General features: G+C 35.1%; 1 protein-coding gene across 1 annotated transcript; it reads left to right on the forward strand.

The window, feature by feature from the left end:
• Positions 1-103: 103 nt before the first annotated feature.
• Positions 104-19,523, forward strand: LOC137403793 (aquaporin-5-like). The gene is made up of 7 exons (XM_068089840.1): positions 104-195; positions 9,086-9,351; positions 11,978-12,125; positions 15,631-15,806; positions 17,914-17,994; positions 18,718-18,784; positions 19,001-19,523. The coding sequence occupies exons 2-7, from the start codon at positions 9,097-9,099 to the stop codon at positions 19,123-19,125; spliced, it is 852 nt and encodes a 283-aa protein (XP_067945941.1). The 5' UTR covers positions 104-195; positions 9,086-9,096; the 3' UTR covers positions 19,126-19,523.
• Positions 19,524-20,764: the final 1,241 nt, after the last annotated feature.

Genomic DNA, 20,764 nt, shown 5'->3' on the forward strand with positions numbered 1-20,764 from the left:
ACTAACATTACCTTCAGCATTGTTATTGATTGGCTGACCCAATGACCAATCACAGCCTAGAGATATCTAATTGGCATCAGATAAGCTGCTGCTCTCATGTTGGTTAATACACAATAATCAAAGGCAGTACAGCCATCAACATATTAGTCCACATCACTGTCCCTTGCTCTGTCTAGCTCCGCTCAATCTGTACAGGTTAGTAGGTTTTTCACTAGTTTAATGTTTTGTGTTGTTTTGTTCACTTGCTGTAACTTGTCAAGTCAGTTGTCACTTGTCGGCACTTGTTGAAAACAAGCTCAGCTTCAAAACTCTAATAAATCTACCATTTCGAGAGAACTGGCGATTTGAATACCAGCAAAGTACCGTATGAGTGAAGACAAAACAATTTTATGAATGGATAAAAATGCATCTCGTATATACAACTAATCACGAAATCCTGCTGTCTCGCTGCAATAAGACGGCCAACCAGCTAATTGCATTTTGGTTTTATGGTGATCATACCGCTTGTTTATCAGCGTTACCGTCTGCCAATTACTGCTAGATCGAATTTTTTAGCTTTAATGCTTGATTACGACGGCTACCGTAGGAGCTGACTGTGCCGTAAGAAATCGCCAGGCATAATACGACTTGTACAGCTGCTCCTAAATACAACCTGGTTGATTGCTGTAAGTGTTAGAGCGTTGGTCTACCAAGCTGAATGTTGGAAGATCAAATCTTGTAGGATGTACTTTTTTTCTCAACATTTAATCGTAGATTTGGTCAGATGGACAACACGGCTCTTATTATAGTAAAGATTAGCTAAAGATTAAACAGATATGAAAAGAAGGCTCTGTGAATGAGTGCATCACTCAACCATCTGAGTCATGGTCTTCTCAAGTAATTTGAACGCCATAGCTGTACAGTCAGTCTTGATTTGTGAACATTTTAGGGCTTGAAGAGGTCAGAGTTTAAACAAAAGTTCAGATTTTATAGCTTTGAATGCCGAACAAAAATTTAAAACTCAGTTGGCCCTGAGACACTCCTGTGACACCTCTAAAACACATCTGAGACAGTACTACAGCAATAAGATGCCTCTCAGACACAGCTGAGACACCCCTAAGACGCACTTGAGATACCTCTGAGTCACATCTGAGACACCCCTAAATACAATACAATAACACCCCTGAGTCATCCCTTAGACACCCCTGAGATGCCTCTGAAACACATTTGAGTCAGTACTACGGCAGTACTAAGACACCTCTCAGACATGTCTGAGACATATCTGAGACACCTCTAAGACACCCTTGAGACACCGAGTCACATCTGAGTAATATCTGAGACACACCTAAGACACTTCAGAGTCATTTCTTAGACACCCCTAAGACACCCTTGAGACACCCCTGAGACACCCTTGAAACACATCTGAGACACATCTGAGACGCTCATATGACACACCTTAAATACCTGGAATAAGTTGAGCAAAGCTGCAACCCCTGTTACATACTCTCCCATTATCTGTATTACTCACAATTGGATGCATAGATTTTCATTGTGATTTACAAGACTGAATGATTTTTGGGTTTTGCGGAGAGTATTGATATGTCATTTTATTTTCTTATCTTTTATGGTAATGAAACCAATATATTTCGACACGTTTTCATGTTGCAGTAAAGTCTAAGGAAATGAGGCTAGGGTATGAGCTACCACAGATATGACAATACATTTCCCAGCCTAACTGTTTCTATATGTAGAGTATTTATAAAAACTCAGTCTGTCTACTGCTATTTCTTATTGAATAGTTTCAAATAAAATTACTTCAAAAATTAATGAGAAAATCGTTTTTATGTATAGAATGGATAAAATTATTTGTTGCAGGCAAACTTGTTTTAAAATTCGAAAAGTCATTTTTCGAATAGCTTTCTGGAAGGGATTGTGGTCAAAAACTGAGGTTAACCTATATTTACAAATTTCTAAGCATGACTCTTCGCACTTACAATATTTATATGAGCCAATATATCACATTTGAAATATATTATTTGCTATAATATGCAAGCCGCGTTCATTCATTCAAAGTCACGCTAAGAGGGTTAGGAAAAACACATTCGAGAAGAATTGGACATGGGTACCCATGTTTTGCAGCCAAGAGTATTACCAACGGCTCCACTGGACCACCTTGCAGCACCATGGAATAGTTGTACACATAGTTATTACACATGACACTCTCTCATGGCTCATGGAACTGCCAGCACACTAGTTTTTATGAGTCTACTTGGCAGCATTAAGTTAAACCGTTTCTTAGTAAAGCAAACAAAAATAAGACAGCAGCGCAAGTACTTATTTTACCATTCATCAAGGTGCTGCCTTTCATCAAGGTGCTGCCTTAGGTAACTTTGATTACAATGAAAGCCGAGATTGATTTTTCAACAACTCTAGAAACATTGTGTATGTGTCAGCCTTTTGATTTGTTTTGACTTGTTTGCATCAGCTTTCAGCGGAAGGGTCAACATAAGGACCTTCCAGCTTCTCTGCCTGGCTACAACAGAATAATTGACAGTTCTAGTGATGTGTAGAGCTACTACCAAGCTATCAGCTACAGTAAATACGAAAATCAATTTTAATAATGTCTGAAGCCTTGGTAACAGAATTAGCAAAAAATTGCTTCATTTGAGAATTGAACTCTGACCCCCATGTTACAAACCGGTGCCCTAACCACTAAACTACTTGGCCACCTTACTGCTTCTGGTGCGCAAGACAAACCATCATACTAGTGAATAGCAATAAATCAGAAATGTTGATGTGGTTCAACTTGGTGGCCTGGATACAAATGCATGTAAAAATGCTTTATGGACTGTGTCATGTTATTACCTCATATTATGCTATACTAAATTATATCATATTATATTATCCTGGTATACATTATTTTTATTGTATTATTATATTATTTTTATTGTATTATTATATTAATTTTTATTGTATTATTATATTATTTTTTATTGTATTATATTATGCTATATTAAATTATATTACAGTGCATTATATAATACTAACATGCTTGGCAGTTCAGTGCACAGTTAATTCATGTGGTGGATAGTTGGATGAGTGGTGTAGTGATGTTGCACGCCGGCCTATAAACTGGAGTATCTGAGTTCAATTCTTGTGCGAGGCATTTTCTTTTCTAATGCTTTTCGCTTGGCTTTGGACAGATGGACAGACATTATATTATAGTGAAAATTATGATATAGTATATTACATTATATTGTGTGATAGTATATTATGTAATTTCTATACAAACTATGTTGTATTATTTTATAATACTGTACATCAAATTATATGGTACAAGTTTAACGTATCATACAGTGTCACATCATATTATGTTGTGCTATGTTATAAAAAGTTTTATTATAATATGCTAATATATTTTAAAATAATATTATATATACAATAATATCATTATATAAAAATATTATTACATAATACTATAATATATATTATAAAATATAATATTATAATATAATATGCCCAACTATATTATATTATGATTTATTATATTATATGTTATTATGATAATAATACATAATAACACAATAAATTATATTATATTGTATTCAATTATTTTAAAGATATATTTTATTGATTTTATACTATTCCATATTATGTTGTATTAGACTATACTTTGCTCTATTTTTTGTATCATAACATATTTATGTCACATTTTATGTCACATTTTGTGTCACATTTTATGTCACATTTTGTGTCACATTTTATGTCACATTTTATGTCACATTTTGTGTCACTTTTTGTGTCACATTTTATGTCACATTTTGTGTCACATTTTGTGTCACCTTTTATGTCACATTTCGTGTCACTTTTTGTGTCACCTTTTATGTCACATTTCGTGTCACTTTTTGTGTCACCTTTTATGTCACATTTCGTGTCACCACTGTAATCAGATAATACTTTTCTGGTAATTGAACCTCAACTTGTTGTGTGCAGGTCAGAAGTCCTCGGCCAGTTGGTCATAGCTGCTCTGCATGCCAGGGACCATGTGAAGAACTGACTATCACAACACGCAAACTCTCTGTAGAAATTTTTAATTTGATTGTTGGCTAATATAGATTGAGCTAAGATGACAAAAAACTTCCTACCGTCTAATAAACCTAAATTATCACGAAAATATTTAGTTTATGATACAATGTAAGTTTACTTTACTATGCAAAACTTTAATTAGGCAGAAGCTGGCTGTGATAACCAAACCTGTTTTCTGTGACAGCCCTCCAGTTGTTAAAAGATAGTTACACTCGTCTAATGTTTGAATATAGCTTCAAGTTACTGATATTTTACAATACATTACTCACTCCTTTCATTGAAAGGTTATCCAACATTTGTGGTTTAAGGATAATGATATATTACAATGTGCTGTGACATGAAATGAAATGTGACATAAAAGGTGACACAAAATGTGACACAAAATGTGACATAAAATGTGACACAAAAAGTGACACAAAATGTGACATAAAATGTGACATAAAATGTGACACAAAATGTGACATAAAATGTGACACAAAATGTGACATAAAATGTGACATAAAATGTGACATAAAATGTGACATAAAATGTGACATCCAACATTAAATTGCTTTCTGCAACTGAGTGTATCTCCAGTCATTGAGGTTTCCTTGCCACTGGTCTCAGACATGTCCAGACAAGTTCTTGCAAGTCCTCTACTTGCATTAAGAAGACCTCATACACTGATATGTTACATGAGACGCTTTCTGCTTTCTAGACCAACAAATTTAAAGATGAGCTAGCACAAAACTTTAGTATATTTGATCAGAAAGCATCGATATTTTTATTTTTTATTTTTTTGAAGTTCAAAGAGATTTTACTGCCAGAATGTATCAAGATTAAAATCAACAAAACTTCATCACGAGAAAAACGATCAGAAGAAAATACGCCAGAATTCTTTTTGATGTTTGAAATAATCTGACCGCTGGGATGTTTCAAAATTAAAATCGATAAAATTTGATAGTGGTTAAAACACTCAGATCAAGAGGAAGTGTGATTATGACATCTATAGTTGCAAAGAGACCGATAGAATAGAGACTTGTAATACTGCAACTTGAACATAATGGCTGATATCAAGTAAAGCAACCATAACAACTAGTCACCTCATTTCGCAGGAATTCTTCTTCTGAGCGTTTTATTGCGATTAAGTTTTGTCAATTTTAATCTTAAAACATTCTGGCAGTCAGAGCAACTCAAAGAATAAACAATTGTAAATAATAAAACATACTAATACTTTTAAATAGCAACTATGAAAATGCCGTGTTGAGTTCATATGTAAACGGTTGATTGAGTTATATTCATATATGAGTATGAGCTTATTCAAAATCACCCCCAGTTCAGTTTTGAAGTGAGTGAATTTTATGTAGCTCTCTATACAATTGATCTTGTGTCGTTACTGTATGTTACCACTTGAAGTTTAACAGACTTCATGCTTATATATAATTATTATCTAAAGTCAAGCACGTCTTAGTGTCAGGTTCTTCATCCGCTATTAGGCAACATTTCTAAAGCCCGAACAGATTTAAAAGAACTGAGTTTACATCAGAAGCAAAGCATTCAGACTTTTGTTTGGCGGTTGCTAAGGTAAACAATCTGTGATTTAAAGTAAGTAATACTTAGTGAACTATATTTCTGAATGAAGATTTGAGACAATATTTTAATGCGCATGATGGTCAGATCATTACATGATCTTCGCTGTCGTGAGAGTTGTGTCCATTCGAAACCATTTCAAGAGCATGTGAAGAAAAGATTGCACTGCAATGTTTGGCGCAATTCTAGATATGCTTCAATATCTGGAATTGATGCCAGATATTCAGATTTCCAGCCGAGTGCGCTACCATCCGCGCGACTCGACCCCAATTACATATCTTAGAATATCTATGCACATAGCTATTACACATGATGATCTCTCAAGGCACACAGGATTGCCAGTATAATAGTAGTATGATATGGAATTGCAACTTATAATTGCATTTAACAGGCCTTTCAAGCAAAGTGGCTAAATTTTCCTAATCAATCATCCTCATTACGAATACTCAGTAATGTGTATGTCTAAGCTCTATGTGTGCGCAAAACAATTACACAGCGCTGTATCCATCATAATTTCTATTTAATGAGTACAAAAGAATTTTCTCGCCTTTTTAATATTTTTAAGAAACCCATTAGTTGACCCGCTTTAATTACTAACTGAAAGTTATTGATTTGTCTGCATCCCAGTCACATGCATGGGGGAAAAATCCGACTTATGAAAAATACTTTTAGCATGTGGGACTGTAAACTCATTTTATACAACTATTCCATTGTGCTTATTTTTAGCATTCACATATTTTTTCGCTTACTCTGAATGTGTAACAAAATGAACGCATGTGATACACTTGATGTTGTAGCGATAAAGATTATAGAGTAAAAATTAATTCATTATTGTTTTCGCTTTTTAGTTTATGTATAAGTTACATCAAAATGTTATCTTTTGACTGAGTAGAACAAAAACTAATGATGCTGACTATCATTATTAATATTACTATTAATATTACTATTAATATTACTATTAATATTACTATTAATATTATTATTATTATTGTTATAAAAGTTTTTCTTCACAGTCGTGTGGTGGTAGGTGACTGGTTGTAGTCCATGTTGAGTCCGGGTCTTAACAAAAGGCCAAAGGATCCAACATCTTCCTCAACTCCACTAAGAGAGGACTTTCCTCAAAATGTGAGCTGTTCCTAAGATGGCCGTTTTCTGTATAGTCTCAAAAGACATGTTCACTCCCACCTCGGCCAAGTATGCTATTATGCCTCATTGATATTGTTCCGAGTGCACCAATTACTATTGGTATCACTTCATTCTTCACCTTCCACAGTCTGTTTATCTCGAACCCAAGCTCTTTGTATTTACCAATCTTCTCATCTTCCTTCTGTACTACCCTTGTGTCTCCAGGTATTGCTATGTCTACGAACTGACACTGTTTGGTTTCTTTATTTATTAGTATCAGGTCTGGTCTTCTAGCTTCAACAACCCTGTCTGTCTGCACGTTGAAGTCCCATAGCAGTTTCACTGTCTCATTCTCCAATACAGCTTCTGCGCGGTGGTCGTACAAATTTTTGTGTGGGGCAACTCATGTTTCTTGCATATGCTCCAGTGCACTGCACTTGCCACTTTGTCATGCCGCCCTTTATATTCTGTCTGTGCGATCTTACTGCATTAGCTGACTATGTGGGACAATGTTTCATCTTTCTGCTTGCACAATCTGCATTTCGGATCGTTTGTTGACTTTTCTATCTTGGCCTTCCTATAGTTGGTTCTTAATGCTTGATACTGGGCAGCAATGATCAGGCTTTCAGTCTCTCGTTTGAGACATCCCCTCTTCATCCATTGCCATGTCTCCTTTGCTGCTTGATTCTCTGTCTGTCTTAGATGTTGTCCGTTCATTGGCTTATCAAGCCAGTTTTGATTTCGTTCAGTTTTCTGATGGTTTCTATACTCTTGTCTTCCATCTTCACTATTGGTATTTATGATCTTACCTGCTGTTCTTATAAATTTGACTGGGCTGTCTTCTGTGTACTTTTTCAGACTGTGACTTTCGTAATTCACAGTTTCCTCAACACTCATTAATCCCCTTCCTCCTTGGTCTCTTTCAACATATACTCTATCTACATCAGATCTTGGATGAAGACCTTTATGCATTGTCATCAGTTTCCGCGTCCTTCTGTCCAGTTGCTGTAACTCAGCCTTCGTCCACTGAATAATCCCTGCTCCGTATCTGTACAAGGACACAGCCCATGTATTAATAGCGGTAATGAGATTTCCAGCAGTCAGCTTTGACTTCAGCACTTTCATAAGCCTGTGAATGTATTCCTTCTTGATCTTAGCTTTCATTTCAGATTGTTTTATGTCGTCTGCCTCCATTATTATTATTATTATCATTACTATTATTATTAATATTATTATTATTAGTATTATTAACATTATTATTATTATTATTGTTGTAAAAGTTTTTCTTCACAGTCGTGTGGTGGTAGGTGACTGGTTGTTGTCCATGTTGAATCCGGGTCTTAACAAAAGGCCAAAGGATCCAACATCTTCCTCAACTCCACTAAGAGAGGACCTTCCTCAAAATGAGAGCTGTTCTTAAGCTGTTCCATAATATTTTTATTATTAATATAATTATTATCATTACTATTATTATTAGTATTATTATTATTATTAATATTATTATTAATATTATTAATATCATTATTATTTTTGTTCTTGTTGATTTTCTCAGCTCTTCCGCCGGTGGCACATTGGCATCTGGCTAGGGCCCCTTAACCTAGGAAATCCAACACCTTTCTCAGTATCCTCGCTGATCCTAGTAGGGCAAAGAATCATACTCTATCTACCTCCTTTTTCTCTATGTCCAGCAGCTGCATTTGCCCGTGCAGGTTTGCCACTGCTCCTTGTGCCCCCACTATGATTGGTACTATCGTCGCTGATGTTTTCCATATTCTTCTTATCTCTCTTGACAGGCCTTGATGCTTCTCCACTTTCTCTTTTTCTGTTACTCTTGCTCTTTGGGCACGGCCAGGAGATGTAAGGGATTACATAATTACTATTATACATAATTATTATGAGTATTATTACTATTATTCGTATAATAATAATGATTGTTATCATTATATAATAATAATAATTATTATTATTACTAGTATTATTATTATTGCTGATAGCTATCACAGCAGGGTGTTAAGCTGGTGATGGGATCTTTGGAACTCAGGTCAGAACAATTAACCTGGAGATCTAATACCTTCCTTAGTATTCTAGCTGGTTCTAGCACTGCAGAAAATTGCACTTTTGAGATTTCCTTCCTGTCGATATCCAGTTTGATCAGCTTCCCTTCCAGATTCTCAACTGCACCTAATGCCCCAACCACAATAGAGACAACTGTCACAGATGTCCTCCAGATCTTCCTCAACTCCATTGCCAAATCTTAATAATTTTCCACCTTATTCTGTTTTTTGTTTTATTATTCTGTTTAATTATTATTTGATTTATTCATTAGCAAAAATCGAAATGGACTGTATTACAAGTAACACTGATGACCTCAAAGATGCTAAATTCTACCGAGCGCTTATCGGTGAAATGCTTGGAGTTATGTTCCTTGTATTCGTTGGCTGCAACAGTCCATATGGAGCCACAGAACTAGATCACACAAGAGTCAGCCTATCATTTGGTCTCTCCGTTGCGACTCTTGTCTGGATTCTAGCGGATGTTTCAGGAGGTCACATAAATCCAGCAGTTTCCATTGGCATGCTTGCCGCTCGCAAGGTAAGACTGCACATATGCCAGATGTTTTTATTTGAAGCAAGGGTTCAAATGTTGGATTTTTTCAAAAAGTCAGCATTTGCAACTTTTTAACAAACCTAAAGTTAACTATAATAAGAGCAATGCTTGTTTGTCCGAAGCCACCCTGAGAGCGCTAGAAAAAAGGATTGCACCAAGCAGGAATTGAACATGGATACTCAGATTCCCAACTATGCGCACTACCATCTGCACCACTTGACCAACTTTCTATACCTCTGAATAAGTGTGCACACACTTATTATAAACATAATGATCTCTCATGGCACAGGACACGACCAGCATACTAGCAAATAGCAAATAATCTTTTTGTGTTTGTCTCCTCTGATCACTCTCCCATTCTGATATTGATTATCTCCCTTGAACCAACATTGTGAGGAAAGCAAAGCAAAACAGCGAAAACTACTTGAAAATACTTCCAATTTTGTTGTTCACATTGTTCGTGGGCAAATATAAGCAATATCACAAAAGTGCTTTACAATTAATTGCTTGCAAAGTGTGTTCTATATCAGTGGCAGTAGATCGAATACTTCTAGTATGCCAACTAAACATTCATGTTGCTGAGTAGGAAATGACGAACTCATTTACTTTTGAGCTATTGTATGTGTTTAGACTGTGTTCTTCAAGCAAGAGTTGTTATATAACTTAGCTGAAAAAAGCTAATTAGTTAATAGTACATCACGCTTGTAAATATCCCGGCACAGTACTGAAAGCTCTAACAAGCTCTGATTGCAAGCACAGGTCACTTGTCAAGCCTGACCATTCCAACAAAGATGTTTTTTTTATTAAACCATCTATTTTATCAGTCATGTTGAAACCACACGACAAAACACTGAAGTCACATCTAAAAGCACCTTTTCAACGTGACCAAGCAGCATTGGCAGCTCATTATTTGCAAACAAAACTATTTGGCTAATTGCATGTCATGCTGCCAAAAGTCAAGGTCAAACATAGCAATTGTTACTTCAACTTTCAATTGTAATCAGTCACTGACTACCATAGAGCATACATGTAGATGAAAACTCATAGTCAGGGATATGGATGAAAAAGCTTAATCATCCTTGACCTATATATATATTTGAATGTTTGTCTGTTGTTTGTGTATCCAGTTATAGTAATAAGTTATTAGGAAATTTCTACTTCGAAGAGGATTTGAACTCAGAACCTCCAGGTCTGCAGACAGACGAGCCAACCCATTAGACTATGTGTCCAATTGGCCACAACGATTAATAACCGTGGACATATTCATTACATCAGTTAAAATAGGCATTTGGAACATACTATTGGTTTTAATATTAACTAGCATGTTTGATCATTATGTGTAACATAGCGTGACAAGCTAGCTTCAGATGTACGGCACGGCTCTTATTATAGTATGTCACAAACTTTACTAGCTTAAGTTACTCAAAATCATGCGGTAATTATTTCATTGCTCATGCAATGTCGGGCATTCAGTAGTTTATACATATACTACTGAATGCCTGGCATTGCAGTATAATACACACATATATATATATATATATATATATATATATATATATATATATATATATATATATATATATATACTGCAATGCTAGGCATTCTCATATATATATATATACTAGCTGTGCTACCGGCATTGCCTGGGTATTAAAAATCAGCTTATAAACAATGAGAGGTAATGAGAGTTGCCTGCTACTTGCTATTAGCCTGGCACATTGCCAATGAATAATTTGAGTAAGCTTACTAATAAGGGCTACCGCTTCTCATGGTGTTGCGCCATCACCTTGCATCGTGATCCAAATATACTTGCTCTCATATAGCGACATATATTGCCCAAGAAAGTTTATCAAGCTTGTGTGGTGTAGTTAGTAAGGTGGTGAACTGGCAAACTGAAGGTTGCAAGATCTAATCTTCTGCTTTGTAGATTCTTTGTGCAAAGATTTTAATAGCTATAGATGGACATATACAACAACCGATGACCAACTATGAGAATATATATATAGATATGTACATATATTTTAAATTTAGTAAGAAATTTATGCCGACTTTTAACCTATACCTTTAGAAATATATATATCTACATATATATAAATCAGCATTGCAGGAACACAATCTTACAGCTACTATTGTACTATTTCCTACAAGCTTATGCAATGAGAAGTTAAAAAGGTAGGTGGTAATATTGTCAATGCGATTAAAACTGAGGATTTGTATAACTTTTATTTTTTTAACATTTAACTAATAAAACATTGCAAATAATTGTAACATTGTGAAATATTGCAATAATGGAGCACTTGATTATGTAACCATTGTGAACACACTGAGAAGCTGAAACAGAGTAACTTAACAATTCATTTTTTCTTTAGACTTCTTAACAACTTTTGTAATTTTGGTTACATAAAGGGATGTTTTGGGGAAGACATTAGAACAAAATTAAACTTTTCGGTGCAAGCAAGGCTAAAATGTTATTCATATAATACTCTAGATTAAAGATTGCTGACTGACTTGTAATTATTTTTAAAGAAGGGTTCAAGCCTGGCACCCTTCCAATATCTGCAAAACTACTTTTTGTAATAGTGTTTATAGCATAGATATTGTTTATTCACAGATAAGCATGGCACGCTTCTTTGGGTATGTGATAGTCCAGTGTGTTGGTGCTATCCTGGGCTCGTTACTACAGAAAGGATTGACATGCAATTGGCAAGTAGCATATGCTGCTGACTCGCTGTCGGAGATGAACTCAACATGTGGTCTGGGTAAGTCATCATTATCATCTATTATTACCAGTTCGATGACAATGGATATAAACTTGTATCAAAGCCTGTTCTTTGTATGTTGTCAACCAACTGGGATGCTATTACTGAAGCACAGCTAATTTGTTCAATATTTTATACCTTTCATTTACAAATATAATTACAGTTATATTATAATTGTATTATATTAGAATTACTAATTACAAGATCAATTTATTTAAAATCTGTTATCTCTTATTGTTCCTTTTAATAAACAGTTTGGGTTGGTTTCTCATCAAAGATGATTACAAGTTCGACATAATTTAAGCCAATAAATTAAACTCAATATCAATAGAAATATATAAATATGAGGGCAACAAATGCTGAGTCTATGTCTATGTATGTGTATATCTCTGTCTAAACAGTTGTAGTTCAGTTTTCTGTGTCTGCAACGGATGTCGGTGTTCGCAACTGATGTCTGTGTCTGCAACTGATGTCTGTGTCTGCAACTGATGTCTGTGTCTGCAACTGATGTCTGTGTCTGTGTCTGCAACTGATGTCTTTGTCTGCAACTGATGTCTGTGTGTGCAACTGATGTCTGTGTATGCAACTGATGTCTGTGTCAGCAACTGGTTTCTGTGTGTGCAACTGATGTCTGTGTGTGCAACTGATGTCTGTGTCTGCAACTGATATCTGTGGGTGCAACTGATGTCTGTGTGTGGAACTGATGTCTGTGTGTGCAACTGATGCCTGCCTGTGCAGCCGATGTCTGTGTCTGCAATTGATGTCTGTGTGTGCAACTGATGTCTGTGTGTGCAACTGATGTCTGTGTGTGCAACTGATGTCTGTGTCTGCAACTTATGTTTGTGTCTGTAACTGATGTCTGTGTGTGCAACTGATGTCTGTGTGTGCAAGTGATGTCTGTGTCTGTAACTGATGTCTGTGTCTGCAACTGATGTCTGTGTGTGGAACTGATGTCTGTGTGTGGAACTGATGTCTGTGTGTGGAACTGATGTCTGTGTGTGCAGCTGATGTCTGTGTGTGCAACTGATGTTTCTGTGTGCAACTGATGCCTGTCTGTGCAGCTGATGTCTGTGTCAGCAACTGATGTATGTGTGTGCTGCACGAGTGTGTGCGCATTTTATTTCATCAATTAGTAAAAATATAACATAGGATATAGTTACAATACTGATTATGTTAAATGAAATAAATGAAAGCTTAGTTCCTACTAGGGTTGCATGATAGCTCGATAGTCGATTGCGATAGTCGATAGTTGTGTTCTAGATATGAATATGGTTGCCTATTTTTAGCCTATCAAAACATCCGAAACTAATATATCGTTATCGAAAAATAAAAAATAATATAACCCGATAATTATCGCCCTGGGATAGCTCGAACGCATGGTTAACTCGAACGGATTTGTTTGGTCCGTTTCTCACGCAATGACAAATTGCTTCAGATAACGCGACCTCAACTTGGTTAACTCGAACAGTTTTTTGCCCAACGGCTACTGCGACGGTTGTTATTGCTTTTGAATATAACTTTATTCCAAGCCATAGAGGTAAACTTCAACTTTTAGTAGTTCTCAGGCGTCGTTATTACCATCATCGGCAAAACATTTTCGTTAACGACTTTTCTAAAGGTTTTCAAAATCAAATTTTGCCAAACATTCGCTTAGCGATGGCCCTCCGAAAGATAAGAAAAGTGAGCTAACCTTCGAATAAACTTAAAGAAAAATCGGCAAACTTGATCTTGGTTAAAACGTTTAAAAGAACAAGATGTCGTTTCTTCTGAGCATTTCAACAGCGATCAAGTTTTGTCAATTTTAATCTGAAAACGTCCTGGCAATCACATCACCTAAAACAAAAACCAATCTCAAGTGATAGAAAAATCTATACGTTCTGATGAAATTTTTTTTAGACTTTACACTACAAGCCTTTTAATTTGCAGCAAGCCATCTGTGCGTTTAAATTATATAGAGTTTGTATATGTACATTTATCTACTAATAAATACATGGACTTGTGACAGTGCTCTGATAACTTGAACGCTCTGATAACTCGAACACCTTTTCTTATCCCTTCCCACAATCCTCGATCTTTTCAGTCACGATAATTCAATAGTTTTACCAGCTGCGAAGTCACGCGATAACTATCGGTGAAGTCTGTCTGCTCATTGATAATTCGATACTATCGATATCGGTGGGAAAACTCCAACGATAGTCGATAACAACTTTTCAAATGACGAATGCCATCCCTAGTTGCTACTTGTTAAGGCATGATGAGGCCCACTGCAGCTAGTTGAGGTGCTGGGCCCTCAGGAACTGGTAAACTCAAGCAGCAGGTCTGAATTAATCTAGGCTTAACAAAAGGCTTTTAACATTAACTCTAAAACTAGTAAATGCAGAGGTTTTGGGTAAGTCTATTGGAAGACTGTTCCATTATGATGGTACTCGGCATTTGATTTGTTTTTGACCTGAAGCAGTATAAAATAATGGTAAAGGTAGATTGTTTTCTAGAAATTTGGTGTTATAGTGTGAATCTTTCTATGTGTCTATGTGGATGTCTACGTTTATGTATGTCTATGCATATGTCTATGTCTGTCCATGTCTATGTCTAAACCTGATTCTGTGTCAATGTTTATGTTTATGTGTATGCTTACGCATATATCTATGAATGTGTCTGTCTAAGTCTAAGCATGAATCTATGTGTATGTCTACGTACAAGTTATAAAATACAAAACGTAAAGCATGAAATGCCCTCCAGTTTTAATACCTAACAAACAAACTGCCACAAACAGAAAACACACAACCTCAAAGTTGACTTTAAAATGCGATCTGAGAACACAACTTCAGAGAAGGAGTTATCTTACTACTGACATGCAACTTTGAATCAAAGTTGTTTATATCATGAATGAGTGGCATGCAGTAATTCCACTAATGCACTAATCAGAAATAGTTTCTACCCCAGTTCTCCCATAGAAATAGAAAAGGCAAAATGGAAATTAATGAAATCATATCTAAAAAACCCCTTTTTCATGAATCATAAGCATTTTTGTCTTAGGTTCACTAGATCTTCATTTAAAAGGTCAAGGACATTTAAAAGGCATGATGAAGAGTGTCACAAGCGGTTTGCATTTTTACATTCACTAAACGTAGCAGGAAAACAATGAACAGTGATGGCTGCTAGTGCGATGATACTCAGGATGGGATCTCACTAGGTCAGAGTATGAGATATTTTAATAAATATCTTTACTCTGTGAAGTACTGAAGGCGGAAAAGTTGAATTGCGAAGTAGCGAATGATTACTGTAATAAAAATACTAAAGATTAATGTGACAACTCCCACTTATTTAGTTTGATCAGTATGTTTGGTAATATAAGGTTCAAATCATCTAGCCTTGTAGAGGTCATGTTTAAGAACTTATCACATTCATAAAAGATTACATAACAATTAAATATTAATCCTTGCTCACTTCACATTCGACATAACAGTTCTTCAATGTATGTTGTTTTTTTTAAATGAATATACAGGGCTAACCACTCTTGGAGAGGGCGTGTCACCAGGTCAAGGTTTTGTGATTGAGATGTTGATTACATATGTCCTTGTTACCACTGTCTTTGCAACCTGTGACGTAAATCGGACAGACCTAAATGGTTCAGGACCTCTGGCTATTGGTCTATCTGTAACCATGTGCCATCTTGGATTTGTGAGTTCAACTCAAGTATACTTCCTTGCCCTATACAACTGTTACTAGCGGTTAAAATAAAATATTACCTATTATATAATATATAGTATATATATTATTTATACTTATATATACTATATTATGTTGTAGTAATATAAAATATAATTACTAATTATAATATATACTAGAAATTCTGCTGTCATACAGCCCACGACCAAAGAGATGGCCAGAGATATTGGCAAAAAAATAAAGGGTACTGATGGTTGAGAAATGCAATATTAGCAATCAAATGGCTCTGCAGTGCAATAGGATAACTGCAATGGTAGCTGTAATGTACTGGGTGTGGGTGTTATTATATACAACAAATAGCAATAATGAATGAAAAAGATGTTTATATTTTCCCCCTGCAACAGGAGAAATGCAATGTTGGCCAATATTAGAAGTAAAATGCACTGATATTCTTAGAATAATCAATTTTATTAATATAGTAATAATAGAAAACCAATACACATTTTTGTTTACATTTCAAAACGTAATAAGTAGCAATATTGAGCAGTTGTGGTATTTATATAGGTTTTTAGAAAATTTATTTAAAAAGTGTTTGGTCATGACAAACAACAACAATGAAAGAAAAATATTATACGTTTATATCTCTCCCTTGCAATAGGAGAAATGCAATGTTGGCCAATATTATAAGTAAAATGCACTGATATTATTAAAATAACCAATATTGTTGATATAGTAATACAGCAATAATAGAAAACCTATGAGCGTTAACGCGTCTGGAAGATTTCTGCAAACTGCAGCAAAATAAAAGCTGTTATAAGTGTTATAAAGCTGTAGGCCTAATTTACTGTAATGTATGTAATTCAACAACAATAAAGAAATATGTTTATTAACAATAAAGAAATATGTTTATTATAACTCTGAAATGCAAAATTAGAAGTAAAATGGCAAGCTACTGTGTACTATACACAGTTTGAAAGTTAGTTGCGTTGAATGTAGAATGGTTTTGATAAGCAATCTTTAACAGAAAGCGGGTAGGAGCATTCACTCGTATAAAAATGTAGCAAAATAAAAAATGTTCTCGTCATGAAGGGGCGTTGTAGTTTGGCCCTAGCTTGTACGTAAGTTGTAAAGAATTTTGGCTAACGTTTTAAATAATGAAACCTTCGGTGATTGGACAAAAAACATAGGCTGATAAACGGTGTACCACAATTTCGTACCTGTAAATCGGTCTACGCCTCAAACGGTCTACATTTATTACAAAAACCTTCGGATAAATTCGATTACAAGTAAACAGCACCATAGACTAGTAAAATGAACATGGTTTTCTCGTGAAATACGCACTACTAAATAATTCTACAATCGGTCGCACGGCTTTATTGGCGTTTCAATTTTCGGTCTTAACTTTTATTAAACCGAGCTTTTCAAGCTTTTTGTGGCAATTTTCGTTCAAATAAATCTGTCTATTTGTGTATAATCCGATCAGATGGGTAAGTTTAAAAATAATACCGACAATTTACAAAGACTTGGTAACATATTCAAATAGGCTTATATGTGTTTTGTATCGTTATTATACTTTAACGACTTTACATTCCGATGCTTAAATTTCTTGATGAAATTTCTAGCCAAGGGTTCGTCTCATTGTTGATGAATAATTTTCGTAAGTTGTGTGCACATGCATTTATCATAAAAACTCCAACACATCGCTCCGCTCGTTTGCTCGTGGGATTATTATTTATATTACTAATATACATATACATGCATATAATATATATGTATCTTATTATTATATTTTATTAATAGTGATATAACATATTATTAGTATTTTGTATTATTAATATAATATATATAATTACATGTATATTGTTAATTATACCAATTGTATAACTATAATTATTATAATTAATTATTGGCTTGAGTAATTATGATACTATCTGTTTTAAGGCTAATATTTGTGCTTACTGCATGTGCAAACTGTACCCATTGCTAAAATTTATCTTCTTTACGTGAAAACTGTTCAACTTCAAAGCATGACCCATCTCTACCAGCTCCAAATACCTGATTGTCTAATAAGCTTTTTATTGATACAATCTCTTGCATATCTCTTCTGATATGTTTACAGATCCGACTTACAGGGTCTAGTATGAACACAGCAAGGTCTTTTGGTCCGGCTGTAGTTCTTGGACAGTGGCAAGACCATTGGGTGAGCGATAAAGTTACTTTTAAGTTTTAGAACTACTCCGTTATCACTGATATATTGCTTGTAAGTAGGCTATTCGTAAATTGTATTTAGGTCACTTGTAAATTGTATCTAGGTCACTTGTAAATTTTATCTAGCTCACTTGTAAATTGGATCTAGGTCACGTGTAAATTGTATCTAGGTCATCTTTAAATTGTATCTAGGTCACTTGTAAATTGGATTTAGGTCACTTGTAAATTGGATCTAGGTCAGGTGTAACATTTATTTAGGTCAATTTAAAAAATTTTAAAAACTATTTTCATATTACTGTATTTTATTGTTGCCACCTCTCAATTACAATGTTTGGAATTTTATTTTACATATCTTATTGAAATGTGTCAAGCTTGTTGACATGTGTCAATCTCAATTATGTACACAAGTATCAAGCTTGTTGAAATACATGTATGTTAACCTTAATGACATACATATGTGTCAAGCTTGTTGACAAGTGCTTATAGAATTGACGAACATCAAGCTCTCTTGCAAGTTTCTTCTAATTAGATCATCAGTTGAAATATGCTCAACAATATTTAGAACTGATATTAGAAATAAACCTTTTGCTTACTTTTGGCACATTGGAGCTTCTAAAGTAGGTATTTAAACAGCTGGTAAACTGACAGTAAGTTGTCTCCTTTTGCTTCTCTAAAATTATCAACTTTATGATTTGAGGCTCTGATCTCTTGCCAGGTTTACTGGGTCGGACCACTTACAGGAGGAGTTCTTGCAGCTCTCATCTATGAATTTGCATTTGCTGGTAGGTTTATCTTGTTTTCTATGTTCGTTTTAATAAATTTGTAAAGGTTGACTTTCATCATTTTGACTGCATGCACTCTAGTAGCACCTAAATCCTTATGTTCTTACCAACTTTGTTGCCAACAGCGTACATATTTGCTTAATCCTGGAAGGGGTCACATAGTTTATCTTGAAATATTCAAGTATGTCTGTTGATCACTGTTGTTGCTTATTTCAGCCGATGCTAGCCTCACCAAACTTTTGTCGTGTCTCAAAAACAGAAAGTACGGCAATAATATAAAAGCAGATGTTTCTACATCACCCCGACCTTCACCCCGACCTTCACAAGTCTCCAACCACTAGCATAAACTGAAACTGAGGTTGTGTTTTTGCAGTGTTAGAAATTATCTACTCATATATATGAAGTGATTGAAACATTTAAACTAGGTCAAGCCTAACCTCCTGTTGGCTTGACCGAGTTTACCTTGTTTACCTAGTACTTAACCTCAGTACTGTGATTTTCCATTTATTTGTTGCATATTGTAAGAAGCCTAATATGTGTTATTATGTTGAATGCTTTTAGCCAACAAGACCTGAGCAGTAAATTTGTATCGATTCCCTGAAAATTATCTGTTGACCCTCTTTGTGAAGCGAGTGACATTTTAGTCATGTTTATGTGTCTAATAATTGATATACCATATACTGATGTGGCATATTTCATCATACAATACATGATATACTGCAATAAAGTTGGCATAAATCCAGAAGCTCCAACATTGTTTCTCCAGAGTAGAGTGTTATCCACCTTGTCGTAGGCAGCTCTTTACTGTATTTATCAAATAGTGATAATTATGAAGACGATAGGAAGACTACATAACCTTATGTTAGAGTGACGATTTCTAATGTGGATTACTAGATGAATGCCCGATGTTGCACGAATAATAAAAACTACTTATAAACAGTGGCAGGTAATGTAGTTGCCATTGGCTAAGCTTTACCATGTCTTCTCAAATTAGCAAATTGGCTCATTTAAGTAAATTAAACTAGCATATTGCAAAACTTACATATATTAAAAGACTTACAGCCCAATATATATTTATACATATAGATTATGACCACCAAGTTGTGGCCCTTGGGTCAAATGAACTTTCAGTATTTCTGAATCTCTGCTGTCTAACATACTTTAACAGACTATCACGTATACCCAACCACCCGCTGCATAGCTATACTCATCAGCAAAAACCCCTGAGCATATCAGACATAAACAACTTGTCTTACTTAGAACATCATTATATCATTAAATTTTTTTTCTAAATACAAATAACAAATGCAACTAGCAAATGCAATTAGCAAATGCAACTAGCAAATGCAACTAGCAAATGCAACTAGCAAATACAACTAGCAAGCTGACAGTCCTGTGCATCCGGAGAGATCATTGTGTGTGTGAAATATCTGAACCAATACTATATAGCAAGCATACTATTTGCAGGACAGTGGATGAGTTGCAAAGATGCTAGTGTGCTTGGCTGGGGAACCAAATATCTGGGTTTGATTCCTGTGCAGTGCAATCTTTTTTCCTAAAGCTCATTCTAAAAGACAGGCGGGCAGACACTGCTCTGATAATAGTAAATATTGATATCCCATGCTATTATTTTTTCCACATGGCTGGTAAAATAAGTTAGGATCAAATCAATACAAAAGGTATTTTTTAATAGAACCGTGTGATATGGAATGTGATTGACATGGAACTTCGTAACAGAATGGGAAAAGCAAGCGGTGCTTTTGGCAGATTCCGAGATAGGTTGTGGAATAACACCCATGCTTCCATAAAGGCAAAGTATGAAGCCTACAGAGCAGTCACACTACCAACATTACTCTATGGATGAGAACGTTGGTTAGTATACAGAACTCGGGTAAAGAAACTACATGCGTACATGGTGTGACAACTGAGGGAAATTATGAGAATAAAGTGGTACCACAAAGTTACAAACGACCAAGTCTT

This window comes from Watersipora subatra, chromosome 9 (assembly GCF_963576615.1).
Source record: "Watersipora subatra chromosome 9, tzWatSuba1.1, whole genome shotgun sequence".
In the NCBI taxonomy this organism is placed as follows: Eukaryota; Metazoa; Bryozoa; class Gymnolaemata; order Cheilostomatida; family Watersiporidae; genus Watersipora; species Watersipora subatra.